We start from the raw sequence: 19,026 nt of genomic DNA, 5'->3' as shown, positions 1-19,026 counted from the left end.
CCCCCTCTGTCCCCCTTTATTCCATGCGGACCCCAAATCCCCCCCCACACACACGTTATTTCTGTAGCTCCCCTCCCCCACTCGATCGAGTTTCTCCCCCCACCCCCCCCCGCACCCCCTGTGCCCGTCAATCACCGGCCCCCAAATGTCATGACCTTCAATGGGGCTCCGGTTACCCCGGGGGGGGGAGGGGGGAGCGTGGGAACCTGACCTGACCCCCCCCCTTTCCCCACACACACACGTGCATGGGCTTATATGGGGAGAAAGGAGGGGGGCACTAGGACCCGGTGCCAAGGGGCGGGAGTTGTGCCCGGTAAGCTCCGCCCCTTCATGAATAATGGATGAGAACAACGTGGGGGATGCTCCAGTCGCTGGTGGGGGCGTGGCCACCCGCAAGCTCCGCCCCCTTATGAATGGTGATTGCAGAACAACGTGGATGCGCCTTGGGGGGTGCTACAAGCACGGGTGGGGGCGTGGTCAGACGCAAGCTCCGCCCCCTCATGAATAATTAACGTCGAGGAGTGACCCATCATGAATAATTAATGTTGAGGTGCTACCATCGTCTATTGGGGTGCTGCAAGCTCCACGCTGCCCATGAATAATAAAGAGCAATGGGGATGAGGGGGAGGGTGTGGGAGGTGTGGCCTGCATCAGGCTCCACCCCCCTCATGAATAATTAACATGGAGATGGTGCTATAACTGTGAGGGTACAAAAGCTTTACCCCCTCATGAATAATGAATAGAGAACAATGTGGATGTCCTGGTTGGGGGCGTGGTGTGACTCATGCTCCGCCCCCTCATGAATAAATAACGACTCGCCTGGGTCAAGCTCCTCCCACTCAACAACAGCACGTGATCTCCCAACACACCTCCCCCATAAACAACACACATGGGGCGTGTCCCTCTCTAGCTCCTCCCCCTCATGAATAATTCATAGAGGGGAGGTTTCCAATGGGTCTCAATGTGGGAGGGTTTGGTGCACCACGTGCTCCGCCCCCTCATGAATAATAGTGTTGCTTCCCAATGGGATGCTATGGTAATAGGAGGGAGGGTTTGGGCTCCATATGCTCCGCCCCCTCATGAATAATTAACGATCCCCCTGTGTCACCCTGCCCCCCTCCTCAATAACAGCACGTGGTCTCCCAGGGGGCGCTATAACCACATCCCACCCCCCTATAAATAACCCAAGTTGGGTGTGTCCGTCTCTAGCCCCTCCCACCTCCTCATGCATACGCAAATGAGCCTCGTGCTCATAACCCCCCCTCCCCTCACCACCACCACCGGTACCAGTACCATCACCAGCACCACCGGTACCACCATTGGTACCACCGGTACCACCACCGGCACCACCGGTACCACCACCAGCACCACCGGTACCACCACCGGTACCACCGGCACCACCGGTACCACCACCACCACCACCGGTACCACCGGCACCACCGGTACCACCACCGGTACCACTACCGGTACCACCACCAGCACCACCGGTACCACAACCGGTACCACCGGCACCACCGGTACCACCACCAGCACCACCAGCACCACCGGTACCACCGGCACCACCACCGGTACCACAACCGGTACCACCGGTACAACCGTCGTCACCATGTCCCGGCCGCTGAGCGACCAGGATCGCCGGCGCCAGATCAGCGTCCGGGGCCTGGCGGGACCGGAGAACGTGGGGGAGCTGAAGAAGAGCTTCAACCGGCACCTGCACTTCACCCTGGTCAAGGACCGGAACGTGGCCACCACCAGGGACTACTACCAGGCCCTGGCACACACTGTGCGGGACCACCTGGTGGGGAGGTGGCTGCGGACACAGCAGTACTACTATGAGAAGGACCCTAAGGTGAGGGGGGGGTATGGGGGGGTATGGGGCAGGCTATGGGAGTGCTATGGGGGGTGCTATGGGGGGGCTATGGGGGGGGTATGGGGGGGATAGGGGGTGCTATGGGGGGGAAATGGGGGTGCTTTGGGGGGGGTATGGGGGGGTATGGGGGGGATAGGGGGTGTTATGGGGGAGAAATGGGGGTGCTTTGGGGAGTGCTATGGGGGGGGTATGGGGTGTGCTATGGGGGGTGCTATGAGAGTGCTATGGGGGGGCTAAGGGGGTGCTATGGGGAGGCTATGGGGGGGACTATGGGGGCAGTGTGGAGGGTGCTATGGAGGGGCTATGGGGGTGCTATGGGGGGAACTGGGGGGGTGCTATGGGGCGGTTATGGGGGGAAAATGGGGGTTGCTAGGGGAGGCCTATGGGGGTGCTATGGGGGGGAAATGGGGGGTGCTATAGGGGGTACTGTGGTGAGTACTATGGGGGTGCTATTGGGGGGTGCTATGAGGGGCAGTGTGGGGGGTGCTATGTGGGGGCACTATAGAGGGGGGTCATTCTAAGATGCTGTCTTGGGGGGGTCATTGTGGGGGTGCTGCCGTGAGGGGCACTAAGGGGGGGCACTGTGGGGGCGCTATGGGGTGCACAATGGGGGTGCTCTATAGGGTGTTCTATGGGGTGCTCTATGGGGTGCTCTATAGGGTGTTCTATGGGGTGCTCTATGGGGTGCTCTATAGGGTGCTCTATAGGGTGCTCTATAGGGTGCTCTATGGGGGTGCTCTATGGGGTGCTCTATGGGGTGTCCTATGGGGTGTTCTATGGGGTGCTCTATGGGGTGTTCTATGGGGCCGCTGTTTTGGGGTGCGCTATGGGGGGGGTCACTCCCGCGTTAATTTTAACCTGACCTTTGCCGCTGCCATTTAATCCGGTCACTGGAGAGAGGGGGGGGGGGGGAGGGGGGGGAGGGGGAGGGGAATGGGGGAGGGGGGGATGTTTGTGGTGGGGGGAGGGGGGTCCTTGACCCCCGGATGACCCCGGATGACCCCGGATGACCCCGGTGCCCCCCCCAGCGCATCTATTACCTGTCCCTGGAGTTCTACATGGGCCGCACACTGCAGAACACGATGGTGAACCTGGGGCTGCAGAGCGGCTGCGATGAGGCCATGTACCAGGTGAGGGGGGGAGATGGGGGGCAGGGGGGGTGGGGGGGGTATGGGGATATGGGGATTGTGGGGATATGGGGATAGGGGGATATGGGGACAGGGGGATAGAGGGATATGGGGATAGGGGGGATAGGGGGATATGGGGACAGGGGGATAGAGGGATATGAGGATAGGGGGGTTATGGGGATAGGGGGATATGGGGATATGGGGACAGGGGGATAGAGGGATATGGGGATAGGGGGATAGGGGGATATGGGGATAGGGGGGTTATGGGGATAGGGGGATATGGGGATAGGGGGATATGGGGATAGGGGGATATGGGGATAGGAGGGATATGGGGGATATGGGGATGGGGGGATATGGGGATAGGGGGATAGGGGGATATGGGGGATATGGGGATAGGGGGATATGGGGCAGGGTGAGGGGTCTGGAGGGGTAAATGGGGGACACAAGAGGATGTGGGGGGTATGGGGGGCAGGGATATAGGGGGGAATGGGGGGCACAGACACAGGGGGATGAGGGGACAAGGAGGTGGCCATGGGGAGGAGGGGGGGACACAAAGGGGTCATGGGGGGGTCAGAGGGGGTCATGTGGGGCTGCGGCTCCCCCCTGACCCCCGACCCCCCCCAGCTGGGGCTGGACATGGAGGAGCTGCAGGAGATCGAGGAGGACGCAGGGCTGGGCAATGGAGGCCTGGGGAGGCTGGCGGGTGAGGACCCCGTGACCCCTGTGACCCCTGTGACCCCGCTGATCACCATTGATACCCATTGATCCCCATTGACCCCATTGATCACCATTGATCACCATTGATCCCCATTGACCCCATTGATCACCATTGATCACCATTGATCCCCATTGACCCCATTGATCACCATTGATCACCATTGATCACCATTGACCCCATTGATCACCATTGATCACCATTGATCCCCATTGATCCCCATTGACCCCATTGATCACCATTGATCCCCATTGATCCCCATTGACCCCATTGATCACCATTGATCACCATTGATACCCATTGATCCCCATTGACCCCATTGATCACCATTGCTCACCATTGATCCGCATTGATCACCATTGATACCCATTGATCCCCATTGACCCGACTGATCACCATTGATCACCATTGATCCCCATTGATCCCCATTGACCCCATTGATCACCATTGATCACCATTGATCACCATTGATCCCCATTGCCCCCATTGCCCCATTACCCCCATTTCCCCATTACCCCCATTGATCCCCATTGACCCCCATTGATCCCATTGACCCCCATTGCCCCATTCTCCCCCCATCCCAGCCTGCTTCCTGGACTCCATGGCCACCCTGGGCCTGGCTGCCTATGGCTACGGGATCCGCTATGAGTTCGGGATCTTCAACCAGAAGATCTCGGGGGGGTGGCAGGTGAGGGGGGGGGGCAGATGGGGGGGGGGCAGGTGGGGGGGGTACCGGAAGGGGCCCACAGGGGGGTTGGGACTGGTTTTAGGGTGATTTTGGGTGGTTTTGGGTTCGTTTTTGAGTGCTTTCGGGTTGGTTTGGGGTGGTTTTGGTTGTTTCTGGGTGGTTTTGGGGCTGTTTTTTGGGGTGTTTCTGGGCTGTTTTTTGGGGTGTTTCTGGGCTGCTTTTTGGGGTGTTTCTGGGCTGCTTTTTGGGGTTGTTTCTGGTTGGTTTGGGGCTGTTTTTGGGGTTGTTTCTGGTTGGGTTTGGGTTGGTTCTGGTTGGTTTCAGGCTGTGTTTTGGGCTGTTTCTGGTGGTTTTGGAGCTGTTTTTTGGGGTGTTTCTGGTGGTTTGGGGCTGTTTTTTGGGGTGTTTCTGGTTGGTTTTGGGTTGATTTCTGGTGGTTTTGGGGCTGTTCCGCTGCTCACTCCTGATTGGCTCCGGGGCAGGTGGAGGAGGCTGATGATTGGCTGCGTTATGGGAACCCCTGGGAGAAGGCTCGTCCTGAATACACCATCCCCGTTCACTTCTATGGGCGCGTGGAGCACGGCCCCGATGGCGTCCGATGGCTGGATACCCAGGTGGGGGCAATGGGGGGCAATGGGGGGCAATGGGGGGGCAATGGGGGGGCAATGGGGGTCAATGGGGGGGCAATGGGGGGCAATGGGGGGGCAATGGGGGTCAATGGGGGGGCAATGGGGGGCAATGGGGGGGGGCAGTGGGGGGGCAATGGGGGTCAATGGGGGGGCAATGGGGGGGGCAGTGGGGGGGGGCAATGGGGGTCAATGGGGGGGCAATGGGGGGGCAATGGGGGAGGGGAAGGGGGGCTCATGGGGGGGGCAATGGGGGGTTCATGGGGGAGGGGAAAGGGGCTCAAGGGGGGGCTCAAAGTAGGGCTCAAGGGATGGGCAAGGGGGGGTTTCAGGTGGGGCAATGGGGGGTAAAGGGGACTCATGGGGGTCAAGGGTGGTTTAAGGGGGGACAAGGGGGCTCAATAGGGGGCTCAAGGGGGGGCTCAAAGGGTGTTCGTGGGGGGTCAAGGGGGGTAAGGAGGGGTTCATGGGGGGGCTCAAGGGACGGGCAATGGGGGGTAAGGGGGGGGGCTCAATGAGGGGTTCAAGGCAGGGCTCAAAGGGGGTTCGGGGGGGGGTGCAATGGCTTTGACCCCCCCCCCGCACACGGGGTTGGGGGGGGTGCGATGAGGGCTGTTCCCGGTGCCCGCAGGTGGTGCTGGCGCTGCCGTATGACACCCCCGTCCCCGGGTACCGCAACAACACCGTCAATACCATGAGGCTGTGGTCGGCACGGGCACCCTGCGACTTCAACCTGAAGGACTGTGAGGAACAACCCAAAACACCCTGAAACTAACCCAAAACAGACTGAAACAGCCCCAAAACAGACTGAAACAGCCCCAAAACAGCCCCAAACACCATGAAACAGCCCTAAAACAGCCCCAAAACACCCTGAAACTACCCCAAAACAGACTGAAACAGCCCCAAAACAGCCCCAAAACCAGCCTGAAACAGCCCCAAAACAACCTGAAACATCCCAAAACAGACTGAAACAGCCCCAAAACAGCCCCAAAACCAGCCTGAAACAGCCCCAAAACACCCTGAAACTACCCCAAAACAGACTGAAACAGCCCCAAAACACCCTGAAACTACCCCAAAACAGACTGAAACAGCCCCAAAACAACCTGAAACTACCCCAAAACAGCCCCAAACACCATGAAACAGCCCAAAGCAGCCCCAAAACAACTTGAAACAGCCCCGAAACAGCTCGAAAATACCTGGAACAGCCCGAAACAGCCCCAAAGCACCCCGAAACTGCTCAAAGGACCATGAAACTGCTGCAAAACACCCCAAAACACCCCAGAACAGCCCCTAAACAGCCTAAAGCAGCCCTAAACCAACCTGAAACACCTCAAAACCCCCAGAAACAGCCCTAAACCCCCAAACACAGCCCTGACCCCCCCATAACCCCCCATGACCCCCCATGTCCCTACAGTCAATGTCGGGGGGTACGTCCAGGCTGTGCTGGACCGGAACCTGGCTGAGAACATCTCCCGGGTGCTGTACCCCAATGACAATGTGAGTGGGGCTCTATGGGGCACTATGGGGGGGAGCCCTATGGGGGTCACTATAGGGGGTGTCTCTATGGGGGGGGTCACTATGGGGAGTCCTATGGTGGTCATTAAGGGGGGATCCTATGGGGGTCACTATAGGGGGTGTCTCTATGGGGGGGGTCACTATGGGGGGGAGCCCTATGGGGGTCACTATAGGGGGTGTCTCTATGGGGGGGTCACTATGGGGGGCATTATTGGGGTCACTATGGGGGGTGTTCCTATGGGGGTAATTATGGGAGGTCCTATGGGGTCTCACTATGGGAGTCACTATGGGGCACTATGGGGTGCTGTGGGTCTACAGGTCTCTATGGGTCTCTATGGTCTCTATGGGTCTCTATGGGTCTCTATGGGTCACTATGTGTCTCTATGGGTCACTATGGTTCTCTATGGCTCTCTATGGGTCACTATGGGCCTCTATGGGTCTCTATGGGTCACTATGGGTCTCTATGGGTCCCTGAGCACCCTTGGGGGTCAGTTCTTCGAGGGCAAGGAGCTGCAGCTCAAGCAGGAGTACTTCACTATGGGTCTCTATGGGTCTCTATGGTCTCTATGGGTCTCTATGGTCTCTATGGGTCACTATGGGTCTCTATGGGTCACTATGGGTCTCTATGGGTCTCTATGGTCTCTATGGGTCTCTATGGTCTCTATGGGTCTCTATGGCTCTCTATGGGTCTCTATGGGTCCCTGAGCACCCTTGGGGGTCAGTTCTTCGAGGGCAAGGAGCTGCGGCTCAAGCAGGAGTACTTCGTGGTGGCAGCCACACTACATGACATCGTCAGACGCTTCAAGTCTGCCAAGTTCGGGAGCCGCGATGCGGTCAGGACCTCGTTCGAGTCCTTCCCCGACAAGGTCAGACCCAAAACTGCCTGAAACAGCCAAAAATACCCCAAAAACAGCCCAAAAATGCCCCAAAACAGCCCAAAAATGCCCCAAAATAGCCAAAAATACACCAAAACCAGCCTGAAACACCCCAAAATCACCCAAAACACACCAAAATCACCCAAAACACACCAAAATCACCCAAAACACCCCCGAATCACCATATCCTCATCCATGCCCCATCTGTGTCCCATCCATGCCCCATCCACATCCCATCCATGTCCCATCCCATATCCCAGTGCCATGTCCCCATCCATGTCCCATCCATGTCCCATCCCATATCCCATCCATGTCCCATCCATGTCCCATCCATGTCCCCATCCATGTCCCATCCATGTCCCATCCATGTCCCCATCCATGTCCCATCCATGTCCCCATCCATGTCCCATCCCATATCCCATCCATATCCCATCCATGCCCCATCCATGTCCCATCCATGTCCCCATCCATGTCCCATCCCATATCCCATCCATGTCCCATCCCATATCCCATCCATGCCCCATCCATGTCCCATCCATGTCCCCATCCATGCCCCATCCCATATCCCATCCATATCCCATCCATGTCCCATCCATGTCCCCATCCATATCCCATCCATGTCCCATCCATGTCCCCATCCATATCCCATCCATGTCCCATCCATGTCCCATCCATGTCCCCATCCACATCCCATCCATGTCCCATCCCATATCCCATCCATGTCCCATCCATGCCCCATCCATGTCCCCATCCATGCCCCATCCCATATCCCATTGCCATGTCCCTGCCCCATAGGTTGCCATCCAGCTCAATGACACCCACCCCTCTCTGGCCATCCCGGAGCTGATGCGGATCCTGGTGGATGAGGAGAAGCTCGGCTGGGACAAGGTGGGTCCTATGGGGCAGGGTGTCCCCAGGTGTGTGTGCTATGGGGCAGGATGGCCCCAGGTGTGTGTGCTATGGGGCAGGGTGTCCCCAGGTGTGTGTGCTATGGGGCAGGATGGCCCCAGGTGTGTGTGCTATGGGGCAGGGTGTCCCCAGGTGTGTGTGCTATGGGGCAGGGTGTCCCCAGGTGTGTGTGCTATGGGGCAGGATGGCCCCAGGTGTGTGTGCTATGGGGCAGGGTGTCCCCAGGTGTGTGTGCTATGGGGCAGGGCTCTGTTGAACTGTGCTCTCTGTGGTCTCCATGGTCTCTATGGGTTTCTATGGGTCTTCATGGTCTCCATGATCTCTATGGTGTCCATGGTCTCTATGGCTCTCTATGGTATCTATGGTCTTTATGATCTCTATGGTCTCTATGGGTCTCTATGGTCTCTATGGGTCTCTACGGTCTCTATGGTCTCTATGGGTCTCCATGGTCTCTCCATGGCCTCTATGGTCACTATGGGTTCCTATGGGTCTCTATGGGTCTCTATGGGTTCCTATGGATCTCTATGGTCCCTATGGGTCTCTATGGGTTCCTATGGGTCTCCATGGGTCTCTATGGTCCCTATGGGTGTCCATGCTGTGTCCCCAGGCCTGGGCCATCACAGTCCGCACCTGTGCCTACACCAACCACACGGTGTTGCCGGAGGCTCTGGAGCGTTGGCCTGTGCGGCTGTTGGAGACGCTGCTGCCGCGACACCTGGAGATCATCTATGAGATCAACCAGCGCTTCCTGGACGTGAGCAGGGAATGGGGTGTATGGGGTGTGGGGTATGGGATATGGGGGTATGGGATATGGGGTATAGGATATGGGGGTATGGGATATGGGGAATGGGATATGGGGTATGGGGAATGGGATATGGGATATGGGATATGGGGAATGGGATATGGGGAATGGGATATGGGGTATGGGGTATGGGATATAGGGTATGGGATATGGGGTATGGGATATAGGGTATGGGATATGGGGTATGGGATATGAGGGATGGGGTATGGGGTGTGGGGTGTGCAGTATGGGATATGGGGGATGGGATATGGGCTATGGGAACATATTGGGTCCTTGTGCATCCCTCTGGGTTTGGTGTCCCACTGATGTCAAGCTCTTGGGGGGCTGGTGGGTCCCTGCTCGGAGTCCATTGTGTGTCCCTATGTCTCTCTATGTCTCTCTATGGGGTCTCTATGTGTCTCTATGAATGTCTATGGGTCTCTATGTGTCTCTATGGTCTCTATGGGTCTCTATGTGTCTCTATGGGTGTCTATGGGTCTCTATGGGTCTCTATGGGTCCCTATGGGTCTCCATGGTCCCTATGTGTCTCTATGTGTCTCTATGTGTCTCTATGGTCTCTATGTGTCTCTATGTGTCTCTATGGTCTCCATGGTCCCTATGTCTCTCTATGTCTCTCTATGTGTCTCTATGTGTCTCTATGTGTCTCTATGGGTCTCTATGGGTCTCTATAGGTCTCTATGTGTCTCTATGTGTCTCTATGTGTCTCTATGTGTCTCTATGGTCTCTATGGGTCCCTATGTGTCTCTATGGGTCCCCTGTCTCCCCAGCGGGTCTATGCCGCGTTCCCTGGTGACCACGAGCGGCTCCGTCGCATGTCCCTGGTGGAGGAGGGAGCAGTGAAGAGGGTGAACATGGCTCATCTGTGCATCGTGGGCGCGCACGCGGTCAATGGGGTGGCCCAGATCCACTCCGACATCCTCAAGACCAGCGTGTACGGACCCACAGCGCGCCCCATAGAGCCCCATAGGGCCCCATAGCACCCATAGAGCCCCATAATGCCCCATAGTACCCATAGAGCCCCATAGCACCCCCCATCTGTCCATCACCCCAGCTCCATCCCTTGGCCCCATCTTCATCCCCATCCCTGTCCTTGTCTTTGTTCTCAGCCCCATAGCCTATGGGTCCCCACCAGTCACTTGGGGGTCCTTGGGAGTCACTGTGGGTCCCCATGGATGCCTATGGCCATGGGTCCTCATCCCCAAGGGTCTCCATCCATTGCCATGGGCCCCATGGTTGCCTATTGCCTTGTGTACCTATGGATCCCCATGGATCCCCATGGATCTCTATGGATCCCCATGGATCTCTATGGGTCTCTATGGGTCTCTATGGGTCTGACCCTGTCTTGTGGGGCAGGTTCAAGGATTTCTATGATCTGGAGCCTGAGAAGTTCCAGAACAAGACCAATGGGATCACACCAAGGCGCTGGCTCCTGCTCTGCAACCCAGGGCTGGCTGATGTCATCGCCCAGGTGAGCCCTATGGGGGGCTATGGGGCTCTATGGGGCTCTATGGGTCTCTATGGTCTCTATGGGTCTCTATGGTCTCTATGGGTCTCTATGATCTCTATGGGTCTCTATGGTCTCTATGGGTCTCTATGATCTCTATGGGTCTCTATGGTCTCTAAGGGTCTCTATGGGCTCTATGGGTCTCTATGGGTCTCTATGGGTCTCTATGGTCTCTATGGGTCTCTATGGGTCTCTATGATCTCTATGGGTCTCTATGGTCTCTATGGGTCTATATGGGTCTCTATGATCTCTATGGGTCTCTATGGGCTCTATGGGTCTCTATGATTTCTATGGGTCTCTATGGGCTCTATGGGTCTCTATGATCTCTATGGGCTCTATGGGTCTCTATGATCTCTATGGGTCTCTATGGGTCTCTGTGTCCCCAGCGCATCGGTGAAGGCTTCGTCTCAGACCTGGACCAGCTCCAGAAGCTCCGAAACTTCGTGGATGACGAGAGCTTCATCCGGGACGTGGCGGCCGTCAAGCAGGTCAATGGGGGGCAATGGGGCAATGGGGGCAATGGGGGCAATGGGGGCAATGGGGGCAATGAGGGCAATGAGGGGCAATGGGGGCAATGGGGGCAATGGGGGCAATGGGGGGCAATGAGGCAATGGGGGCAATGGGAACAATGAGAGGCAATGGGGGCAATGAGGGGAAATGGGAACAATGAGAGGCAATGGGGGCAATGAGGGCAATGTGGCTCAATGGGGAGCAATGGGGGGCAATGGGGGCAATGAGGGGCAATGGGGGCAATGGGGGCAATGGGGGCAATGGGGGCAATGAGGGGAAATGGGAACAATGAGGGGCAATGAGGAGCAATGGGGGGCAATGGGAACAATGAGAGGCAATGGGGGCAATGGTGGTCAATTAGGGGCAATGGGCGCTATGGGGTCCGTGCATGGGGGGTCCCTCACCCCATGTTCCCCTATAGGAGAACAAGGTGAAGTTCGCGGCGCTGCTGGAGCGCGAGTATGGGGTGCGGGTGAATCCGGCCTCGCTCTTCGACGTGCAGGTCAAGCGCATCCATGAGTACAAGCGGCAGCTGCTGAACTGCCTGCACATCATCACCCTGTACAACAGTGAGAGTCACACCCGAACCTGCACACACGGACCTGGGGCACAGGGGGGATAACCCTGTGGGACACCCAATGGGACATCCCCTGTGGGATAACCCTACGGGACACCCCTATGGGATATCCAATGGGATACTCCTATGGGAGATCCAATGAGGCACCCAATGGGACACTCAATAGGACACCCGATGAGACATACCCTATGGGACACCCCTATGGGACATTCAGTGGGATACCCCAATGGGACATCCCTATGGGACATGCAATGGGATATCCCTATGGGACACCCAATGGGATACCCAGTGGGAGACCCCTATGGGACACCCCTATGGGACATCCAATGGGACACCCAATAGGACACCCAATGGGACATCCCCTGTGGGATAACCCGATGGGACCTCCAATGGGATATCCCTATGGGACACCCCTATGGGGCACTCAATGGGACATCCCCTGTGAGGTAACCCTATGGGACACTCCTATGAGAAACCCTATGGGACATCCAATGGGATACCCCCATGGGACACCCCTATGGGACATCCAATGGGACGCCCAATGGGACACCCCTATGGACCACCCCTATGGGACACCCCCATGGACCACCCCTATGGGACCCCCCTATGGGACACCCCTATGGGATATCCATGGATTCCCCTATGGGACCCCCAGTGGGACACCCCTATAGACCACCCCATTAGGACACCCCCCCAAAACACCCATGTCCCCCCATGAATCCCCAAACCCATAGACCCCAACATCCCCCCCCCCATCACCCCTGATTTGTCTCCCCCCTTGCAGGGATCAAGAAGGACCCCAACAAACCCATAGTGCCCCGAACCATCATGATTGGGGGCAAGGTGAGGATGGGGGGGGGGGGGTTTGGGGGTCCCCCATGGTCTGGGGGTGCCGCTGACCACGTGACCCCCCCCAGGCCGCCCCCGGGTACCACATGGCCAAGATGATCATCAAACTGGTGACGTCCATCGGGGATGTTGTGAACCATGATCCGGCTGTAGGCGACCGGCTGCGGGTGTTGTTCCTGGAGAACTACCGCGTGTCGCTGGCTGAGAAGGGTGCGGGGATGGACCCGAAACTGCCCCAAATTGACCCAAAACTGAGCGAAACTGACCCAAAACTGACCAAAACTGAGCCAAAACTGACCAAAACTGAGCGAAACTGACCCAAAACTGACCAAAACTGAGCCAAACTGAGCCAAAAGTGACCCAAACTGACCCAAAACTGACCAAAACTGAGCCAAACTGAGCCAAAAGTGACCCAAACTGACCCAAAACTGACCAAAACTGACCCAAAACTGACCAAAACTGAGCCAAACTGAGCCAAAAGTGACACAAACTGACCCAAAACTGAGCGGAACTGATCCAAAACTGACCCAAACTGAACAGAACTGACCAAAACTGACCCAAAACTGACCAAACCAGCCCCAGTACTGCCCCAGGCACCCCAGTACCACCCTGGTAGCAACGTGGGTCCCCATTCTTGCCTCGACCCCAGTAGCAACCCGATATCCCCCTGGTATGGTCCTGGGCACCCCAGTACCCCCATTGACACCCCAATATCCCCCTGGGTACCCCAATATCACCCCAGTACCATCCTGGGCACCCCAGTACCCCCGGGACACCCCATTCCCACACCATGCACCCTAATGCCATCCACCTGCCCCATCCCATCCATCCAATCCCATCCCTCCCATCCTATCCTGCCCATCTGAATCCTGCCTCTCTCATGCATCCATCCCATTCCATCCATCCCATTCCCTCTTCTCCCATCCCATTCATCCCATCCAATCCCTTCCAACCCACCCTATCCCATCCATCCCATCCCCTTCCAACCTATCCCATCTATCCCATCCCATCCATCCCCTCCCAACCCCTCCCCTCCCCTGGCATCCCATCCCACCCCATCCATTGCAACCCACCCCATCTCATCCCATCCATCCCATTCCCTCTTCCCCCATGCCATCCATCCCCTCCCATCCCACCCTATCCCATCCATCCCATCTATTCCATCCCATCCCCTTCCAACCTATCCCATTTATCCCATCCCATTGCTTCCCATCCATCCCTGCCAATCCCATCCCATCCATCCCATCTACCCCATTCCATCCATCCCCTCCCCTCCCATCCATCCCATCCCCTCCCATCCCATCTACCCCATCCCATCCATCCCACCCCATCCATCCCCTCCCATCCTATCCCATCCCCTCCCATCCCATCTACCCCATCCTATCCCATCCCCTCCCATCCCACCCCATCCCATCCATCCCACCCCATCCATCCCCTCCCCTCCCATCCTATCCCATTGATTCCCTCCCATCCCATCCCATTGATCCCCTCCATCCCATCCCATTGATCCCCTCCCATCCCATTGATCCCCTCCCATCCCATCCCATTGATCCCCTCCCATCCCATCCCATTGATCCCCTCCCATCCCATCCCATTGATCCCCTCCCATCCCATCCCCTCCATCCATCCCCCCCCATCCCATCCCGCAGTGATCCCGGCCGCAGACCTGTCGGAGCAGATCTCCACCGCGGGCACCGAGGCCTCGGGCACCGGGAACATGAAGTTCATGCTCAATGGGGCTCTGACCATCGGCACCATGGACGGGGCCAACGTGGAGATGGCAGAGGAGGCAGGGGAGGAAAACCTCTTCATCTTCGGCATGCGCGTGCCCGACGTGGAGGAGCTCGACAGGAAGGGGTGGGAGACCCAGAGACACCCATAGACACCCATAGAGACACATAGAGACACATAGAGACCATAGAGACACATAGAGACACATAGAGACACATAGGGACCCATAGAGACACATAGAGACACATAGAGACACATAGAGACACATAGAGCCCATAGAGACACATAGAGACACATAGAGCCCATAGAGACACATAGAGACACATAGAGCCCATAGAGACACATAGAGACACATAGAGACACATAGGGACCCATAGAGACACATAGACACCCATAGAGACACATAGACACATAGAGCCCATAGAGACACATAGAGACACATAGAGCCCATAGAGACACATAGAGACACATAGACACCCATAGAGACACATAGAGACACATAGAGCCCATAGAGACACATAGAGCCCATAGAGACACATAGAGACACATAGACACCCATAGACACCCATAGAGCCCTGTAGAGACCCATAGACACCTGTAGAGACACATAGAGACCCAGAGAGACACATAGAGATACATAGAGACCCAGAGAGACACATAGACACCCATGGACACCCATAGAGAGCCATAGAGCCCATAGACACCCATAGAGACCCATAGAGACCCGTAGAGCCCATAGACACCCGTAGAGACGCATAGAGCCCATAGACACCCATAGAGACCCATAGAGCCCATAGACACCCATAGAGCCCCATAGAGACCCGTAGAGCCCATAGACACCCGTAGAGATGCATAGAGCCCATAGACACCCATGGACACCCAGAGACACCCACAGAGACCCATAGAGCCCCATAGAAACCCATAGAGACCCAGAGAGACCCATAGTGACCCATAGAGACCCAGAGAGACCCATAGTGACCCATAGAGCCCCAGAGAGACCCATAGTGACCCATAGAGCCCCATAGATCCCCATAGAGCCCCATAACCCCATAGACCCTTACTTTCCCATAGCGCCCCATAGCCCCATAACCTTCCATGGTGCCCTATAATCCCATACCCCCCATAGCCCCCATAGTGCCCCATACCCCCATACCCCCCATAGCCCCCATAGTGCCCCATACCCCCATACCCCCCATAGCCCCCATAGTGCCCCATACCCCCATAGCCCCTATAGCCCCCATAGCCCCCATAGTGCCCCATACCCCCATAGCCCCCATAGTGCCCCATACCCCCATAGCCCCCATACCCCCATAGCCCCTATAGCCCCCATAGCCCCCATAGCCCCCATAGCCCCAGCTCTGCTCCATCGCAGGTACTGTGCCCGGGAGTTCTATGACCGGCTCCCGGAGCTGCGCCAGGCTCTGGACCAGCTCAGCTCTGGCTTCTTCAGCCCCCGACAGCCGGATCTGTTCCGGGACATTGTCAACATGCTCCTGAACCATGACCGGTGAGGGGGGGGGGATGGGGGGCAGGGATGGGGGATGGGATGGGGGTCAGGGATGGGGGATGGAATGGGGGTCAGGGATGGGGGTCAGGGATGGGGGCAGGGATGGGGGCGGGGATGGGGGGTCAGGGATGGGGGGCAGGGATGGGGGATGGGATGGGGGCGGGGATGGGGGTCAGAGATGGGGGGCAGGGATGGGGATGGGTGATGGGGATTGGGGTCAGGGATGGGGGTCACGGATGGGGGATGGGGATGGGGGTCAGGGATGGGGGGCAGGGATGGGGGTCAGGGATGGGGGTCACGGATGGGGGTCAGGGATGGGTGCTGAGGGATGGGGATGGGTGATGGGTGCTCAGTGATGGGTGCTCAGTGATAGGTGCTCAGTGATAGGTGCTGATGGGGAGCAATGGGTGCTCAATGCTGGGTCAATGGGTGCTCAATGCTGGGTCAATGGGTGCTCAGTGATGGTGCTCAGTGCTGTGGGATGGGTGCTGAGTGTTGGGAATGGGTGCTCAGCACCAGGTCCATGGGTGCTCAGCAATGGGGGCTCACCCATTGGGCCCCCATCACAACCGGGGGGGGGTCCCCAGCTCCTGGGTCCCCCCTGACCCCTCCATCCCCCCCCAGGTTCAAGGTGTTTGCAGACTATGAGGCTTACATCAAGTGCCAGGAGAAAGTCAGTGAGCTCTACAAGGTGGGGACCCCCCAGTGGGAACCCCCAAGGGAACCCCCCAAAAGGGACCCCTCAATGGGACCCATCAATGGGACCCCCCCCAATGGGAACCCCAAAGGGAACCCCCCAAAAGGGACCCCTCAATGGGACCCATCAATGGGAACCCCCCAATGGGAACCCCAAAGGGAACCCCCCAATGGGAACCCCATAATTGGGACCCCCCCAGTGCACCACGAGGTCACTGTGGGTGCCCCTAACCCCAAAACGAGGCGATGGGGGGGGGGGGGGGGGGGGGGGGGCGGGGACCCCAAACCCGCAGGGGGTCGGGGACACACAAAGGTGTCTTTGGGGGGGGAACGGAGCAGAACCCGCACTGGGGCAAAAGGGGGGGGGCACAAAGGGGGGTGACAAAGGGGGGTCCGGAGGGGGGGGGCACAGTGGGGGTGAGGGGGGGGAGGGGCTCACGCCCCCCCCTTCCCCCCCCCAGAACCCCCGTGAATGGACCCGCACCGTGATCCGGAACGTGGCGGCCGCCGGCAAGTTCTCGAGCGACCGCACGATCGCGCAGTACGCTCGCGAGATTTGGGGCGTGGAACCCTCGCGAGAGCGGATCCCTGCCCCCGATGACCCGAGAGTGTAACGGCACCGACCCCCCCCCCCCCCCCCCGGACAGAGCGGAATGGAACCGTCCACGTTACACACACCCATTGGAACCCCCCCCATAGACACCCCCAATGGAACCGTCCACGTTACACACACCCATTGGAACCCCCCCCATAGACACCCCCAATGGAACCGTCCTGTCCCAACCCCCACCCCCATTGACCCTCCCATGGGAACCCCCCCATGGACACCCCCAATGGAACCTCCCCCCATGGAACCCCCCCCCCCCATTGACCCTTCCATAGGAACCCCCCCATGACACCCCAAATGGAAACGTCCCCCCCCCCCATGGACCCCCAATGGAAATCCCCTCATTGAACCCCCCCCATGGGACCCCCACACATGGGGGTACCCCAAACCCCCCCCCAAATGGGAACCTCCACCATGGGAACCCCAAAACAGGATCCCCACAAGGGGCACCCCCCATGGGACCCCCAGACCCCCTCAACTGCCCCCCCCCCATTAACTGGGGGGGGCTCATAGAGGTCCCCCCCATCCAACCCATACCCGTACCCCTCTATGTGCACTGCGCCCCCCAAACCCCACCCCATAGAAACTGGGGGGGTCCTGGGGGGGCCCCCCCATATCCAGAAAAGAAAGGAAATTAAAGTCATTCATTAAAGGAATTAACGATTTTCTCCTTCATTTTAGGGGGGGGTCCCCAAAACCGTCCCCGGGGGGGGGGGCACTGACCCCTCCCCCCCCCGATTTGGGGGTTCCCCCCCCCCATTGGTCCCTTCCGCCTCGTTTCTGTTTAACCACAAACCACTTCCCTCCCCCCGACCCCCCCTTGACCCCCCCTTGACCCCCCCTTAACCCCCCCTTAACCCCAACCCCCCCCCCCCCAAGCTCCGCCCACCGCCTCGCGCTGCTGGAGCAGGTGGGTCCTGGGGCTCGGGGGGTCCCGGGGGGGGGTTGGGGGGGTCCTGAAGCTGGGGGGGGGAGGGGAGTGAGGGACCCCCCCCCCCTTGCCCCCTCCCAGTGCTCCCAGTGCCCCCTCAATGCCCCCCAGTTCCCCTATCGCCCCCTCCCAGTGCTCCCATTGACCCCCACCGTGTGTCCCCCCCCAGTGCTCCCAGTTCCCCCCAGTGCTCCCATTGCCCCCCAGTACCCCCACTGTTCCCAATGCTCCCATTGCCCAGTGTCCCCCCCAATGCTCACAATGTTCCCATTACCTCCCCCGTGTGTCCCCCCCCAATGCTCCCAGTTCCCCCCAGTGCTCCCATTGCCCCCCAGTACCCCCACTGTTCCCAATGCTCCCATTGCCCAGTCAGTGTCCCCCCCAATGCTCCCATTGTCCCCAGTGTTCCCATTGCCCCCCAGTGCTCTCAGTGCTCCCATTGCCCCCCAGTGTCCCCCCCAATGCTCCCAGTTCCCCCCATTGCCCCCATTGCTCCCAGTCCTACTTTTCCCACTGCCCCCATCCCAGTTCTCCCATATCCCACCACCCAGTGCTCCCAGTACCCCCCCAGTGTTCCCAGTGTGGGGAGCGGGCAGCACCCCCCAGGCACCGGGGTCTCAGCTGAGAGGCTCGGGCAGGATGGGGGGGGGCCCGTGTGCTGCCCCCCCGCCCCCATATCCCCAGTACCCCCCCAGTCCCCCCCAGTCCCCCCCCAGTTCCTCCCAGTTCCTTACTGGGACCCCTCCGGAACTGGTGGGGCCGGAAGCTCCTTATCGGGGGTGAGCAGGACCGGGGGGAGGAAGTTGGGGGGGGGGGGGTAAGTTGGGGTGCGGGGGGGGGGGAGGTTTGGGGCTGTGCTTGTGCAAGAGCTTGTGCAAGAACACAACTGCCCACAGACCTGCCCTATAGACCTGCCCCATAGACCTGCCCCATAGATCTGCCCTATAGATCTACCCTATAGACCCACCCTATAGACCCACCCCATAG

The 19,026-nt window shown here is 58.6% G+C and overlaps 1 protein-coding gene across 1 annotated transcript; it reads left to right on the top strand.

Moving 5' to 3' along the window:
- The first annotated feature begins 1,606 nt into the window (after window positions 1–1,606).
- On the top strand, window positions 1,607–17,115 carry PYGM (glycogen phosphorylase, muscle associated). The gene is made up of 20 exons (XM_034071838.1): window positions 1,607–1,849; window positions 2,899–3,000; window positions 3,622–3,700; window positions 4,297–4,400; window positions 4,883–5,014; window positions 5,658–5,769; window positions 6,441–6,523; window positions 7,264–7,407; window positions 8,212–8,304; window positions 8,933–9,079; window positions 9,895–10,058; window positions 10,481–10,595; window positions 11,018–11,119; window positions 11,563–11,710; window positions 12,503–12,561; window positions 12,636–12,777; window positions 14,217–14,424; window positions 15,671–15,805; window positions 16,430–16,496; window positions 16,963–17,115. Exons 1-20 carry the CDS (start codon window positions 1,607–1,609, stop codon window positions 17,113–17,115), a joined length of 2,532 nt encoding a protein of 843 aa, XP_033927729.1.
- Window positions 17,116–19,026: the final 1,911 nt, after the last annotated feature.

The sequence above is a fragment of the Melopsittacus undulatus genome, chromosome 22 (genome assembly GCF_012275295.1).
Source record: "Melopsittacus undulatus isolate bMelUnd1 chromosome 22, bMelUnd1.mat.Z, whole genome shotgun sequence".
In the NCBI taxonomy this organism is placed as follows: Eukaryota; Metazoa; Chordata; class Aves; order Psittaciformes; family Psittaculidae; genus Melopsittacus; species Melopsittacus undulatus.
Note: the sequence above shows the minus strand (reverse complement) of the source record. Positions and strands in the feature narration are given on the sequence as shown.

Bases quoted from the DNA above. Each gene is read 5' to 3' on its own strand.
- PYGM (XM_034071838.1), top strand. From the start codon at position 1,607: ATGTCCCGGCCGCTGAGCGACCAGGATCGCCGGCGCCAGATCAGCGTC. The intron at 10,596-11,017 runs GTGAGCCCTATG...CTGTGTCCCCAG, and splicing joins TGGCTGATGTCATCGCCCAG to CGCATCGGTGAAGGCTTCGT. The intron at 12,562-12,635 runs GTGAGGATGGGG...GACCCCCCCCAG, and splicing joins CCATCATGATTGGGGGCAAG to GCCGCCCCCGGGTACCACAT.